The following is a 13,728-nucleotide window of genomic DNA, read 5'->3' as shown; positions in this document are numbered from 1 at the left end:
GCAATAATTCTGTCTGTAGGTGAGTAGCAATAAAGAAACCTGCTTTGGAGTAACTTAGCGTATCTTTCTTGGTTTTGAAGCCTGACAGTTTCTCAATCGTGGCTACATAAGATGTGTGAATTTCAGCTCCAAGTATTCTTCAGCCAGCATCCTGGCTGGGGAATTGTGGGAGTTGAAGTCCAGTATCTTAACCTGGCCAAAATTGAGAAACATTGATACAGGAACTGGACAGTGAGATATGGAGTGTGTACACTATATAATAAATAAGTACATAATCTGTTTAGTGGGCTCTGCATTTTTTTTAAATTGGCACATAAATGGAGATGCCCTGTCTATCTCAGGGGGATCTATATATGGGACAGTGGAGTGGCTCTGCAGCCCCCAGCTTGGTGGCATCCTTCTCTGAATGAATACATTCTTTGCCTGACTAGAAAACAGGGGCAGGGGACTCCTGTCGCCATGCGATGGCTTTTAACATGTGGCTTTCTTGTGAACATCTCTGCCCTCAGGTTCAAACTACGAAGGCAAACGCCAAATGAAGGTTAGCAACAAACGCACTGTCTTTTTGCCTCCTGAGCTGCTGTTGTCCACCTACCTGGAGCAAATGAGCTGATATCCAGCAGAAAATGATGTCTCTGTCTCACTCCCCAGGCCTACTTTGGAGATGTCTGCTTCCATTGCTTTGCAGTATTCAACATCAGTTATGTTACATGGGGCTAGGTTCTCCCACCTTCAGCTATGTCAGTCTGGCAGACTGATATCCTGTTGTGGAATTGGGACTTTGATGCCATCCACAGTTTGTGTATGGTTGCCTAGCAAGAGTCCATCTTTCCTCTTTGCTGCTTCAACACCTAGAAGGCCGCAAAGGTCCTGGATGGGAGTGAAGGCAGTTGTCCTAAACCCAGATAGGGAGACTAAAGTCAGGCTTGTGAGATCTGTGACCTCCAGACATTATAGAAGTACAAATCCCAGCATGCCTTGCTTTTGTCATCGAGGTTGGGCCTTCTGACTGAGCAACTGAGGGAGGCTAAAGGAGGGAAGAGCCCCTACCCCAGGGGTAGGCAACCTTGGCTCTTTTATGACTCATGGACTTCAACTCCCAGAATTCCTGAGCCAGCATAGCTGAGTTTTTCTGAAGCATAGCTGGCTCAGGAATTCTGGGAGTTGAAGTCCATGAGTCATAAAAGAGCCAAGGTTGCCTACCCCTGCCCTACCCCATAACAAATCATAGTTCATATATTTTGCTTTGCTTAGGTTAAGCTTTTCTACCCAGGTACTATCCAAATATGCTGCAGTTCAGTTCCGTTATCCCCAACCATCACCAGCAATTATCTTGTTGGTTGGGGTGATGGAGGCTATAGTCCACCATGAGCGTTTTGTGAACAGAGAACCAGTGTCTAAATTGAAATAATTTTGACAGCACCACAGTGGGGGTGGGTGGCTTATTATAATCAATTTCTCATGTAGTTCAAACATTGCTTAAAAGCACTCAGTTTTTCCACGGGAGATTAATATAAATTCAAAAGTTTGGACCTCAGTTCTAATTCCTTTTTCATTTTTGCCCTTAAAAACTCCACAAAAATGTTAGGTCTTCATTCTAAAAAATTCAGCAGCCTGCAACTTTAATGAATGAATAAATGACATTTCTCTGTGACAAGTTTAAAACTTCTCAGCATCTGAGACTGATGAAGGAGATAGGTGTTGTGATTCCTCGCCAGCCAGAGGATCTGGCAGCTGAGTCTGAGGAATCAGATGAGGAGGAGGGGTCTGGAGTGACATGAGAGGAAGGCTCTGAGGAGCTCCAAGACAGTCTGATGAGGAGCCTGGCCCCTCTACTCGCGCTCAGGCTGAGACACAGCTGTGCTGGGAGCCTGAGTTCGACAGTGATGAAGAACAGTTGGGATAAATCCAGGATGCATAAAAGCGCAGGCAAGAGAAGCGAGTAGGACAGAGGAATGCAATGGGGGGGGGGCTCCAAAGGCAAAGGAGAAGGCATTAGGAAGCCACACCTTGGCTGAATTATAAAAGGGAAGGTGTGGGAAGTGCTGGTTGCCAAAGGCAACTGTTCAGGTTGAGGATCGAGTTTATGTGGACTGCGTTTGTTTGCCTTGGACTTTGACTCAGGTCTGTGAGAATAAAAGGGGTTGCTTTTTTTCTTGTGGTTCCTGCCTGTTTCTTGGAAGAGGGGTTTCTTCTTGTGAGCATAGCAAGGACTCACATAGGCTGGGACAGAACAATAGGTAAAGTTTTCTGTCTCTGCAAGGTTAAAACCTGGTTTCCCAGCTCAGAATGGAAACAAGCAAATAGTCCTGTTGACCAGCCTTCTTCAACCTGGTGCCCTTGTTACGGTATGTTGGGACTGCAGCTTGCCAGATTCATCAGAGAACTGAGGAGAATGTTAACTTCATTGCATTTGGAAGAAATACCCTGTTAGAAAAGCCTCTCTAGTCTTTGATTTTCCTAGGCCAGGGGTAGGCAACCTCGGCTCTTTTATGACTCATGGACTTCAACTCCCAGAATTCCTGAGTCAGCTGCTGACTCAGGAATTCTGGGAGTTGAAGTCCATGAGTCATAAAAGAGCCGAGGTTGCCTACCCCCGGCCTAGGCCTATTGAATTGTTCCTTAGATGGTGTCCTAATTTAGGCAGGAAGGAATGATAAAGAATGAACAATTTTTAATAAAGCTGCCTTTAAAATAGATTTGGATGACAATGGTCATCTAAGCAGCTTTCCTTTGCACTAATGGGAATGGTTTATGTAAAATTGAACTACCTGAGGTTGGGACCTTTGGTTCCCTTTGCATTTTGTTCAGGTTCAAATGCCTGTTGATTTTAAATTCAATTCTCAGCATGCTTAGTCACGAGGCAGCCCCATTCCTATCTCTAGGGCTTGTTGTAGAATATTATATCCAGCCCATTTTTAAAAAGTTCTTTCTTGAATCATTGGATATTTTTAAACAGCTAATTAGCACTGTAAAATGCCAGGCTGATTTTTCTTTAAAAAAAAAAAGATAATTTGTGGGTTTGCAAACTCTCTGGATCAGTTGAGTATCTTGTTTGTGATATTTTATCCTTCCACCTCATAATGCAGATGGCTCAAATTACAGTAGGTTTATACTAGCCATGTTCTTTTGGAATTATGAAGCAAGTGACACTCAACCCAGCTGAATGCAGTAATTGCATCTGCAAGATCAGAGGCTTTCATCAAAATGGCAAAATGGGCATTGCAGTACAGGTAGTCCTTGAGTTACGGCCATAACGGAGCCTACCCATTACAGGTAATCCTTGACTTACAACCATTCATTGAGTGACCATTCCAAATTACAACAGCCTTGAAAAAAGTTAAGTTTATCACCATTTTTCACAGGACCATTGCAGCATCCCCATGGTCAAGTGACTTGGCAGCGGGCACGTATTTATGACAGTTTTAGTGTCCCCTGAGCAGATTGCTTCTGACAGGCAAAATCAATGGGGAAGTCAGGTTTAACAATCATGTCACAAAATTAACAACTGCAGTGAGTGACTTAACTGTGGCAAGGCTGGAAAATGGGGCAAAACTCAACATCTTGCTCTGTTTAGCAACAGAAATTTTGGGGCTCCGCTATAGTCATAAGTCGAGGACTACTAGTATAGTCATAATTTTATATTTTTTGCAGTGGTCATTAAATGAACATGGGGTTGTAAAACAAATGCCGTGTCATTAAGCGAACATCACAGCAGTGAAGCAAACCAATGGCCTGCTATGGGCCTGTTTTGCTGAAACAAGAAGTATCTGTTGGTTTTAAGCAAAACCGTTGTAAAGGTCATGTGACTGCAGGACACTACAAATGGCCATAAATGCAGCCATGTTGCTGAGTGCTGAAGGTGTGGTCACATCATTTGGGGGGGGTGGGTGGCTGCCATAGGAACTTTGCATCTGTGTCATAAGTTCCCTTTTTTCAGGTAGATCGTAACTTCAAATGGTCACTAAACAACCGACCATAAGTCGAGGACTATCTGTATTGCGAGACAAGCTGCACCCTTTCTATGTGTTTGCATACGATGTCACAGTGCCTATATAAAAGGGGTGGGGCTAGCATTGTGATAGTGCAATGCTTCTCTTGTCATTTGGTCAGCCACTTCCCCCAGATCCTTCTGATAATTAATATTTTTGTTTTACTTGCAAAATACCCTAATTATGTTGATTTTGAAAAAAGAAGACATGGAGGCTGCAAAAAAGGGAGAGCAACTGTGTGGCAAGAAAATGCAGAGTTCCTCTCCTATTACTCTCTTCAGAGGAACTCTGCACTGTTTGCCCTTTGCAGCTGTTGCCAACCTCTTAATATTATGTATGCTATAGATAGATCAGTGGGCTTTAAAAATAAGCACAGTATGCTTATTTGATGTTACTTAGCTCCATCGAGGACGGGCAAGAGAGCAGCTTTGATCTGGCTTAATTAAGACTGGCTCCATTAAGTATGGCTCCATTAAGCAGCACTTCCATACAGATGTTAAGTCATATGTTTTCAGAATAGCAACCCATTTCCTCTGTCCCAGGCTTCCAATTTTTGGAGCAAACTGCAGCTAATAGGAGAGGGTTATTTTATTTCTACAGCTATGGAAACTCAAACTCATTTTTGAGAATGGTCTCTGAATTCTTACATCATGCTAAATTATAATTAAGAGAACAAAACAACTGCTGGATTCACCCATAACAACACACTGTCAGCCGTGGTTCAAAAACCCCAATGGCTGAATTAATACACTCTACTAAACCTTAACCCAGGGGTGTCAAATTCGCAAGTCATGTGACGTGTCACGACATATCGTGACTCTTTTGCCATTGCCGGCAGTGGGGTGGCATGGTTTCGCTACGATGCATCCGGCCTGCAGGCTAGCAGTTTGACACCCATAAATACAATTTAGTGTGATGTGTGAATCCTGTTGTATTGTGATTGGATGCTGCTTTTGGTCATTCTGGGCAAAAAGAGTGGTGCATATTGGGTGTGTATACTTGAATGCTTGCTTTGATTGCTCCAGGCATTCAGTTTTTGGAATTACATCTCTCACAGCTGTAATAAAGGCACCGTGGCAAATCTTTTTAATGTTGGCAGAACCCAGACTAAATGAGTTTGTTTTCTAAAAGTCCGTTTCAAAATCCTGTTTCAAACCACCATCCCCAGTCTGGCCACTCTATTGTGCAAAATGTAACATAGTGTATTTTTTTCTATATATACATATAGAAAAAAATGTATATTAATGTGTATATATATTAAGAATTTATTTCAGTTCTTCAGATTGCTGGGAATTAAGTAACAGATGGAAATCAGTCTTATTGATATAAAGGATCTGAAACTGCTCATACAAGGTTACTGGTGTTTTTATAACAATTATAATTTAGGTTTGAAGTTAATAATCTGATGCCATAAAATGTGCCTCAGGATGACTGGTTGTTTAATATCCTTTAGTTTTGCAAACCATGTGCAAGCTACCAGGCTACAGAAAAACAAAAAAATCCTGGTAACCATCAGTTGGTCAAGTGAGGCCTGGAAAGAAGGAGAATTTTTGTAGCTCAGGGTTGAAATGAAAGGTCCTTGGTGCTGTCTATAACGAGGCAAGTATTTAAAGAAAAAAAAAAAACATTCTTCTAAATAACATTTGGTAGGTTTTCTGCTTATCTCTGAGCATCCTATTTTCTAATTTCACCAAGTTCATCCCCCAAATGTTCAATTTGAAGACTTCTGAAGCTGATTCTTCCATAGTTTACCTCAGGGGTCTTCAAACCTGGCCCTTTTATGACTTGTGGACTTCAACTCCCAGAATTCCTCAGCCAGGATGGCTGGCTGAGGAATTCTGGGAGTTGAAGTCCACAAGTCATAAAAGGGCCAGGTTTGAAGACCCCTGGTCTACCTTGACATCAGAAAATCCCTATTTGGTTCTCAGTATTCCAATCATTGATACTGTTTTCCCTTTGGAGTGAAGGATTTTGCCCCCTCCACCCTATTCCATTCAATGTCACTTGGAGTCCCCTGAAATAAAGGAAAATTGCCCATATAGTAGTTTCTTGCCATGTTGTTGGTCGTTTGTCTTGGCATCAACTAATACAGGGGTTCAACAGGGCAGAGATTCAGTGATACAGGTAGTCCTTGGCTTATGACTTTCATTGAATGAATGTTCTGTGTTATGAAGGTGCTGAAAAAAAGTGACAAAAAAGCTCCTTACTCTTACAAGTCTCCACGGTCATGTGATCATGATTTGGGCACTTGGCAGCCGGCATGTATTTACAACAGTTGGCAGCATCCCAGGGTCATGAGATTGCCATTTGCAACCTTCCCAGCCAACTTTCAACAAACAAAGTTAATGGGGTAAAGCCAGTTTTGTGTAACAATTACATGATTTGCTTAACCATGGTAAAATTGGTCACGGCTTACTTAATGACCTCATCACTTAATAACAGAACATCTGTCCTAATTGGGGAGGTCATAAGTCAAGGACCATTGCATCCATTCTAAACTGGAGAATTCCCAAAAGCACTGCAGAATTACTTGCTACTTAAAAAAATAAGACTGCCTTTTAAACCTCTAGTGAATGATTTAACTGGTGAATCTCCTGTCAATCAAAGATAAATCAGAATACCTTGCTTTTGAGGAAGCCTTCCGTCCTAGTTCTGGGGGTATAAGTCTAGTTCTTATTCTGGTTCGTGAATGTTCTTACACTCTCAGAAATGTAAAAACCAAAGTGTTGTGTTATTTTATTTTAATCATTGTCAAGCCATAAGTGTTGTATTGTGAATATTCTGCTTCTTAAGAAATGTGTGCTTATTGATAATTTGCAATGTGAGGGTTCATTTTGAAATGATGTCTTTGTTTTTCTTTTGCTTTTATCTCGGTTTTTACTATAGGGTGAAAAAAATGCTTGACTGAGGAAGGGTGAGAGCAGCCCATTGCTTTGTGAAAATTGTAATTTTTTAGCAAGCGGTAAAACTTTGCTCACTGGAAGATACCACTTGTTTGCAAGTGTAAAAGTCCCTGTATGAGAAATGAGGTGTGCTCCATGTGGAAATTGATTCTTGTAAATACTTGACTAGAAACTATTAGCTTATTGTGTGGAATACTAGTTTACTTAGGCTACGATGATTTAGGCAAGGGATCTCAAACATGCTTCTGTGGTACAGTCTAGGCTAGGGATAAGCAACTATGGCAACTTTATTACCTGTAGACTTCAACTCCCAGAATTCCTGAGCCAACCAAGCTGGCTCAGGAATTCTGGAAGTTAAAGTCAACAGTGTCAACATCCAGCTCGAGAATCCAAATAAAACTCCAGATTTGTTCTGTTTCTGAAAATCTTATTGTTTTTTGAATACACTGTATGTTAACGTTGAAACAAAACTAATTCTGAGATTCCAACACCAAATCATAGGCTTATACAATAATTTTCCCAGCCAAACCCGCAACATCTTACGTAGTCCATATAAACAAGTTCACTGTGTTATGGGAACCATCTGCTTCAAATCCACACCTGTTATGGTGTCCTTGAAAAGGTTTCCGGCTCTCACGGTCTTCAATGGAATTGTAGAAGTTTAGTTTCTCCATCTAACCCACTGAAAAATAACACCTCCCCCCCTTACTCTAAAGGCAAGTTGAAACACAAAGGCAGGTAGTTGCCAAAGTTTTATTCTTGACAGACAGGTCATAAAATTGACATAGTTGTCCACCCCTGATCTAGGCAGAGCTTTACTACATGCTTCCAAAGAAATGTTGAAACTGCACCCAAAGTTTGGTTTTTGTGACAAGAGTGTACCACGATCACTGTCCAGAGTGTTTCTGTGTAAATAAATACTGTTACTTTAAGGCAATGTGTTTCGTACTTGATTTCTAAAGCCCTCTGCAAGTTTTGCCTCTGGAAATTCAGTGGATTGGCAGGGGAAAACATTTTCCAACAAAGATATGAACTACCCAGCAGCCAGAGATCCAACAGGGTTAAGCAGTCTTTGATATACAGTGGATATAAAGTCTACACACCCCTTAAAATGCCAGGTTTTTAAGATGTAAATGAATTAGACCAAGATAAGTCACTTCAGATTTTTTTCCACCTTTAATGTAACATATAAGCTGTGCAATTCAGCTGAAAAACAAACTGAAATCTTTTAGAGGGGAAAATAATGAATAATGACATTAATCTGGATTTAAGTGATGGTTCAAAATGGCATTTGGTAAAACAGAAATGATAGAGAAGAAAACTGCAATAAAGAACCACACTAGATCAGATGAAAAATATGGCCAGAGTATAGCAGCAACAATAAATTGGGGGGAAAAACCCATAATATTAAAACATGCACCATATATAAGTCTAAAGTAGAGACTATAAAATGCTGAAGAAGTGAGCAATCGTGCAGAAAATTAACTAATGCAAGTAGTCCTTGACTTACAACCATTTGTTTAATGATCATTTGAAGTTACAATGGCACTGGAAAAGTAACTTATGGCCATTTTTCACACAACAATGGCAGCATCCCCATGGTCACGTAACCAAAATTCAGATGCTCAGCAACTGATTCATATTTATGATGGGTCATGTGATCAACTTTTGCAACCTGACAAAATCAATGGGGAAGCCAGAATGACTTAACAACCATGTTACTAACTTCAACTGCAATGATTCGCTTAACTATTGCAAGAAAAGTCGTAAAATGGTACAAAACTCACTTAACAGGTGTCTTGCTTAGCAACAGAAATGAGCTCAATTGTGGTCGAGGACCACTTGTATTTAACCAGAGCACTCTATAGCCATTTATTATTGTCAGTAATAAAATGCATTAAAAATGGCATGAATCAAAAATTATATCTGTGTGCAGGTAATCCTCGACTTAAAACCATTTGTTAGCCATCAAAGTTACAATAGCACTTAACAACCATCTCTGCATCCCCCAAGTTACATGATCAAACTCGGGCACTTGGTAACCAGCATGTTTTTTTACAACAGTTACAACAGCAGCAAGGTAGGCGTGGCTGGAAGAAAGTGACTGGCCCAGAGTCACTTCAGGAGCTTCTGTGGTTGAGGGGGATCTGGGTCTCCCTGCTCCCAGTCCAGCATTTTGCCTACTACTGGCTCTTGGACTGAGAGGGAGGGGCTGGCTTAAATTCAGCCAATGAGCTTCCATGGCTGATGCGTCCAGAACCTAGAAATTTTGTGATTCCTAGTTCAACACCTTCACCGCTGCTCCATTCTGGCCTGCACCAGTGGGAGGAGCTGGCCCAAAGTCAGCCAATGAGCTGCTGTGGTTGAAGGAGTAGAACCCAGATCTCTCCACTGCTAGTCCAGCACCTTCCCTACCATTCCTGACTGGCTTTTGAGAGGGAGGAGATGGCCCAATGTCAGCCAATGAGGTTCTGTGGTTGAAAAAGGGGTAGAATCCTGATCTCCCCACTCCTAGTCCAGGACTTTCCCACTACTCCTGATTGGCTCTTGGATTGAGAGAGAGGGACTGACTCCAAATCAGTCAATAAGCTTTTGTGGTTGAAGAAAACGTACCGTAGAACAAAGATCTCTCCGCTCCTACTTCAGGACCTTCCCCACCACTCTTGATTGATTCTTGAGCTGAGAGGGAGGGACCAAAGTTATCCAATGGGCTTCTGTGGTTGAAGAAGTAGAACCTAGATCTCCTCATACCTAGTCTAGGACCTTCTCCATTGGACCACACTAAGAATTATTGATACACTTTAATTCATCCAAAAGTTTTTAAAATAGTGAAATTTGCCCCTCTCAAGATTGCACTGAGGCTTGCATCAGCTCTCAGGATAGTACAGGATTATCATGTAAGGGGGTTAATGGCAAGATCAGGCACAGGGCTTATAACCAACAACTAATTTAGCATTCTCTTTCCACAATTGTAATCCAGATGCTCCAGAGAAGCCTATAGGCTAAAAAAAACCCAGTGCAACAAATCATTTAGATTCTGTTCCCCAGAGACTGGCATTTAGACAATGTTGGGGTAGCATACGGCAATCATTGCTAATAGCTATTAATAGTCCTATCTTCTTGGCTAGGGAGAGTAACTCTGAACTTGTGCACAATGAGATTAATTTCCACTGGGTCTTTAAAGCTCCTGTTGAATTGCCTTACAGCAGGAAAAGGATGGTGAGATCCTTGCCAGGATTTTAAGTTTAGATGGGGAAAAGAGAGTACAGTATATCAGTCACATAGTCTTTTATAGGTGCTGAGATAATACAGAGTCAGTTTGGTGTAGTGGTTAAGCATCAGGCTAGCTCAGGGGTAGGCAACCTTGGCTCTTTTATGACTCGTGGACTTCAACTCCCAGAATTCCTGAGCCAGCACAATTCTGGGAGTTGAAGTCCACGAGTCATAAAAGAGCCAAGGTTGCCTACCCCTGGGCTAGCCAGATTCACTTAACAAACCATGTTACTAACTTACCAACTGCAGTGATTCACCTAACAACTGTGGTGTCGTAAAATGGGGCAAAACTCACTTAACAAATGTTCCATATTAGCAACAGAAATGTTGGGCTCAACAGTGGTCGTAAGTCAAGGACTACCTGAATTGAGGAAAGCTAAACTGAAAGCCGATGATCATTATTCTAAATCTGGTGAAGAAATATTAATCCTCTGCACTTTGCTGAATGACATCACTCTGAAAAAGCAAATGGTCTGGAACATCTAGTAATGAAAGTCAAATTACTAGTGGGGAAAAAATGGGACGCAAACTAAATTTAAAGAAGACAAGCCTAGTGACAGCGGGCACTGTGCAGACATCAGCCTCAGAACTGACAAGGGAGATAGGAAAGTGGATAGCTTCTGCCTTTCAGGATTTCAACAGAATTACCCTGCAGGTGGGCACTTAGAGTACAATGAAGACCTTGGAAAAGATGTTGAAATGTTCAGATGTCCCAAATGTTCAGTTGTCCAAGATGTCGAATTAGGACCTCTGACACTTTATGGAAGTGAAAGTCGAACCTTGAACAAACAGGATAGAAAAAAGTCTTTACACATTTGAAACTCTTGACAGTACCAAGAAAACAACCAAATAAATCATTGAACAAACCACTCGAGGCACAATGCCGAAGGACTAGCGATTTGTTTTCTTGGCTACCCTTGGCATTCTCAAGAGTCTTCTCCAAGCCAGCTGTTTGGAGAAGTCTATAGCGCTAGAGAAAGGGTTGAAGGACAAAGGATGATCTCAAGGTGGATGGGCATGATTACAGCAGCACTGAATGGGAAGAGATCAGGGACAGATTGTCCTGGAGATGCTCTATCCAAGTGGTTGCTAAGAGTCCACACTGATTTGATGGCACAGACTCTTCATCGGTCCCCATCAAGACAATACAGCATTCAACATGTATTCAGATGCTTCTGTAAGGTGGTGCCAGAATTGAATCTTTTTTGCAAACCGGCTCAAATTAAGCCCTGGCGCTGCTTAAGATTTAAAGGGAAAACAATATATGTCTTGTATTTAGGAATAAAATACTGCACACTGTGTAGAAGATTACTCACTGCTTTAGCCTTTCATGTCTTTTCCTATCATTAATGTCTCACACAGACATTGAAGTCTGTGTTGTTGTTACTTTTTCTGTTGAAGAGCTCTTTGTCATATTATTTTTCATGCTACTCATCACTCTCTCAAGCCTCCCAGGATAAGTTGCCTCTGCCTTCTCAGTGTGGCTGTTTTTCCCCCCATTCAAAAGCCAATATTAAAAGTAACAGAATAACAGAGTAACAGAATTGGAAGGCACCTTGGAAGTCTTCTAGTCCAACCCCCTGCACAAGCAGAAGAACCTACACCATTCCACACACCTGGCCGTCCTTAAAAGCCTCCATTGATGGAGCATCCACAACTTCCTAAGGCAAGAAAAGGTTTGAGGCTGGCACGTTAAGTTGCAACGTACTAGATTTCTGTGTATTGTTTTTCCAGCAAACTGGGAGGGAGGCATGAAATCTGATGGTGTCAAGAGAGGAACAAGGAGCTTCATGTCGGACAGCCAGCTGCTAATACAAATGAAACAAGTCGCATCAAGATTTAGCATGTGAGGAGAACCTAAGAGCAGGAACGAAGTTTTCAGGTCAGCAAAATCTGGTAGGCCGCAGAGGCCTGTCAAGAGAAAAACAACTGCAGATAAGTGGCATGTGGCAGGTCCTGGAGATTACATGCAAGACTGGACTGTATTTTTTAAAATAAATGTTTATGTAAAGAATTGTTTCTCTTTGTTCAGGGGGACGAGTGGCACACCGGCTAAGACAAGTTAGGCACTTTGTAAATTTCTGATGAGGTGAACTCAAAAGGCTCACCACTGACGGCTAAATATGTCTCTAGGTTCTGCCTCAGTTTACCTTTTTCAATAAGCAACCGAGTCAGAAGATCATTTAAAAGCAATTTATTAGAGTACTCTGATAAAACGGGGTCTCCCTATGAAAAGGAGAACCTGGAAAAATGACTTACATTTACTTTTATAGTTAGCACAACAAAGAACTTCAAACCAAAGTTGATTGGTTTTGAAATAGTTTAGTTTAGTTTAGTTTATTGAATTTATATACCGCCCTTTTCCCATAGGATTCAGGGCGGTTTACAAAGTATTTAAAAACGTCAATACAATACAAAAGTTAAAGACAGAAGTCTGGTGGAACATGCAGAAGATTTTTAAACAGAGGATAAAGTTTTGTCCGCAACTTTTTTTGTTGGGAATAATTACAGATGCTACAGTTGTGGACACCAAGTTGATGTTGAATTTAATTACGGCAGCAAGACTTTTGATAGGTCAGTATTGGAAGAAAGAGGAACTGCCGACCATAGAAGAGTGGACTTTAAAGGTTTCCAACCTGGCAGAGATGGCGAAGATTTCGGCCTATTTGAAAGATCACTCGCAAGAACGCTATATTATGGAATGGACAAAATGGATTGAGTTTATCCAGAACAAGTATAGGGTTAAGAAGTTTTACGTAGCATTTGAATAAGTCTTCTTTCGTTTTTTTTTCTTTTCTTATCTTAGTTTCTTTTTATACATATTCAATATTATCAAGGCTTGTTTTATCCTCTATAAGCTAGAGAGTGATGGATTTTAGAGTTTATAGTTGTTAGTATATGATTGTTTATGATTGCTTTTTATATATATACCTTGTATTTAGCTCTGGGAAGTCGGGGGGGGGGGGAGGGGGGGAGGGGGGGAGGTAGGGGCGGGGGGAGGAGGGAGGGGGAAGGGGGGATTTTTAAAGGAAAATTGTATTTTAAAACTTTTCAATAAAAAAAAAAAAGTTAAAGACAGTTAAAATAATTAAATTTAATCCCTGAACAAATATAAAACCCCATTTAAAAACTCTCAGCCTGGGCCAGAAAGCTCAAAGAGCCAGGTCTTCAGGTCCCGACGGAATGACCAAAGGTCGGGGGCAGTCCTAAGCTCCACGGGCAGCTGGTTCCAAAGGGCAGGCGCACCCACTGAGAAGGCCCTCCCGCTGGGTGTTATCCGCCGGCAGTCTTTTACCGGCGGCACCCTGAGAAGGCCCTCCAGGGTATCTTCTGTTAAATAGTCATCTGTCCAGTTACATCACAAGAATTAAAGCATCCAATAATATTTGGCCATCAGCATCCTAGGCCCTGACAGAATAGAGAGATTTTAGCAATGTGTTTGCAGGTAAAGAAGCAAAAGAGCTGAAAGTTACACCTAACTGAGCCAAGTATTGACCTCTCCCTGAGACAAATGAGAAATTCAAATGAGAATCCCAGAGAAATGTATTGCGGTTCTGTCT

The 13,728-nt window shown here is 41.4% G+C and overlaps 1 protein-coding gene and 1 long non-coding RNA gene across 9 annotated transcripts in view; one reads left to right on the top strand and one right to left on the bottom strand.

Annotated features, from left to right (window-relative positions):
- R3HDM4 (R3H domain containing 4) overlaps positions 1-13,112 on the top strand; it is a 29,081-nt gene extending 15,969 nt beyond the window's left edge. Inside the window, exons 8-11 of one of the 8 annotated variants that reach the window (XR_014028657.1) lie at positions 510-541; positions 5,446-5,591; positions 6,879-7,021; positions 11,903-12,182. Coding sequence is in view for 5 of the 8 variants with exons in the window: in XM_081345616.1 (XP_081201742.1) it covers positions 11,903-12,018 (116 nt within the window). In the remaining 3 variants the exon portion in view is untranslated. Of the gene's footprint in view, positions 1-509; positions 617-5,445; positions 5,592-6,878; positions 7,828-11,902; positions 12,183-12,679 lie in introns of those variants that run through there. The other 7 variants (XR_014028659.1, XR_014028658.1, XM_081345616.1 and 4 more) reach the window with 7 other exon arrangements.
- On the bottom strand, positions 910-6,885 carry LOC308678463. The gene is made up of 3 exons (XR_014028666.1): positions 5,888-6,885; positions 1,200-5,744; positions 910-1,046 (listed from the first exon to the last, which is right to left on the bottom strand). It is a non-coding gene; the product is annotated as an uncharacterized lncRNA (long non-coding RNA).
- Positions 13,113-13,728: the final 616 nt, after the last annotated feature.

This window comes from Vipera berus (genome assembly GCF_964194415.1).
Source record: "Vipera berus genome assembly, chromosome: 1".
Classification (NCBI taxonomy): domain Eukaryota; kingdom Metazoa; phylum Chordata; class Lepidosauria; order Squamata; family Viperidae; genus Vipera; species Vipera berus.
This window is presented reverse-complemented; position numbering and strand designations above follow the sequence as displayed.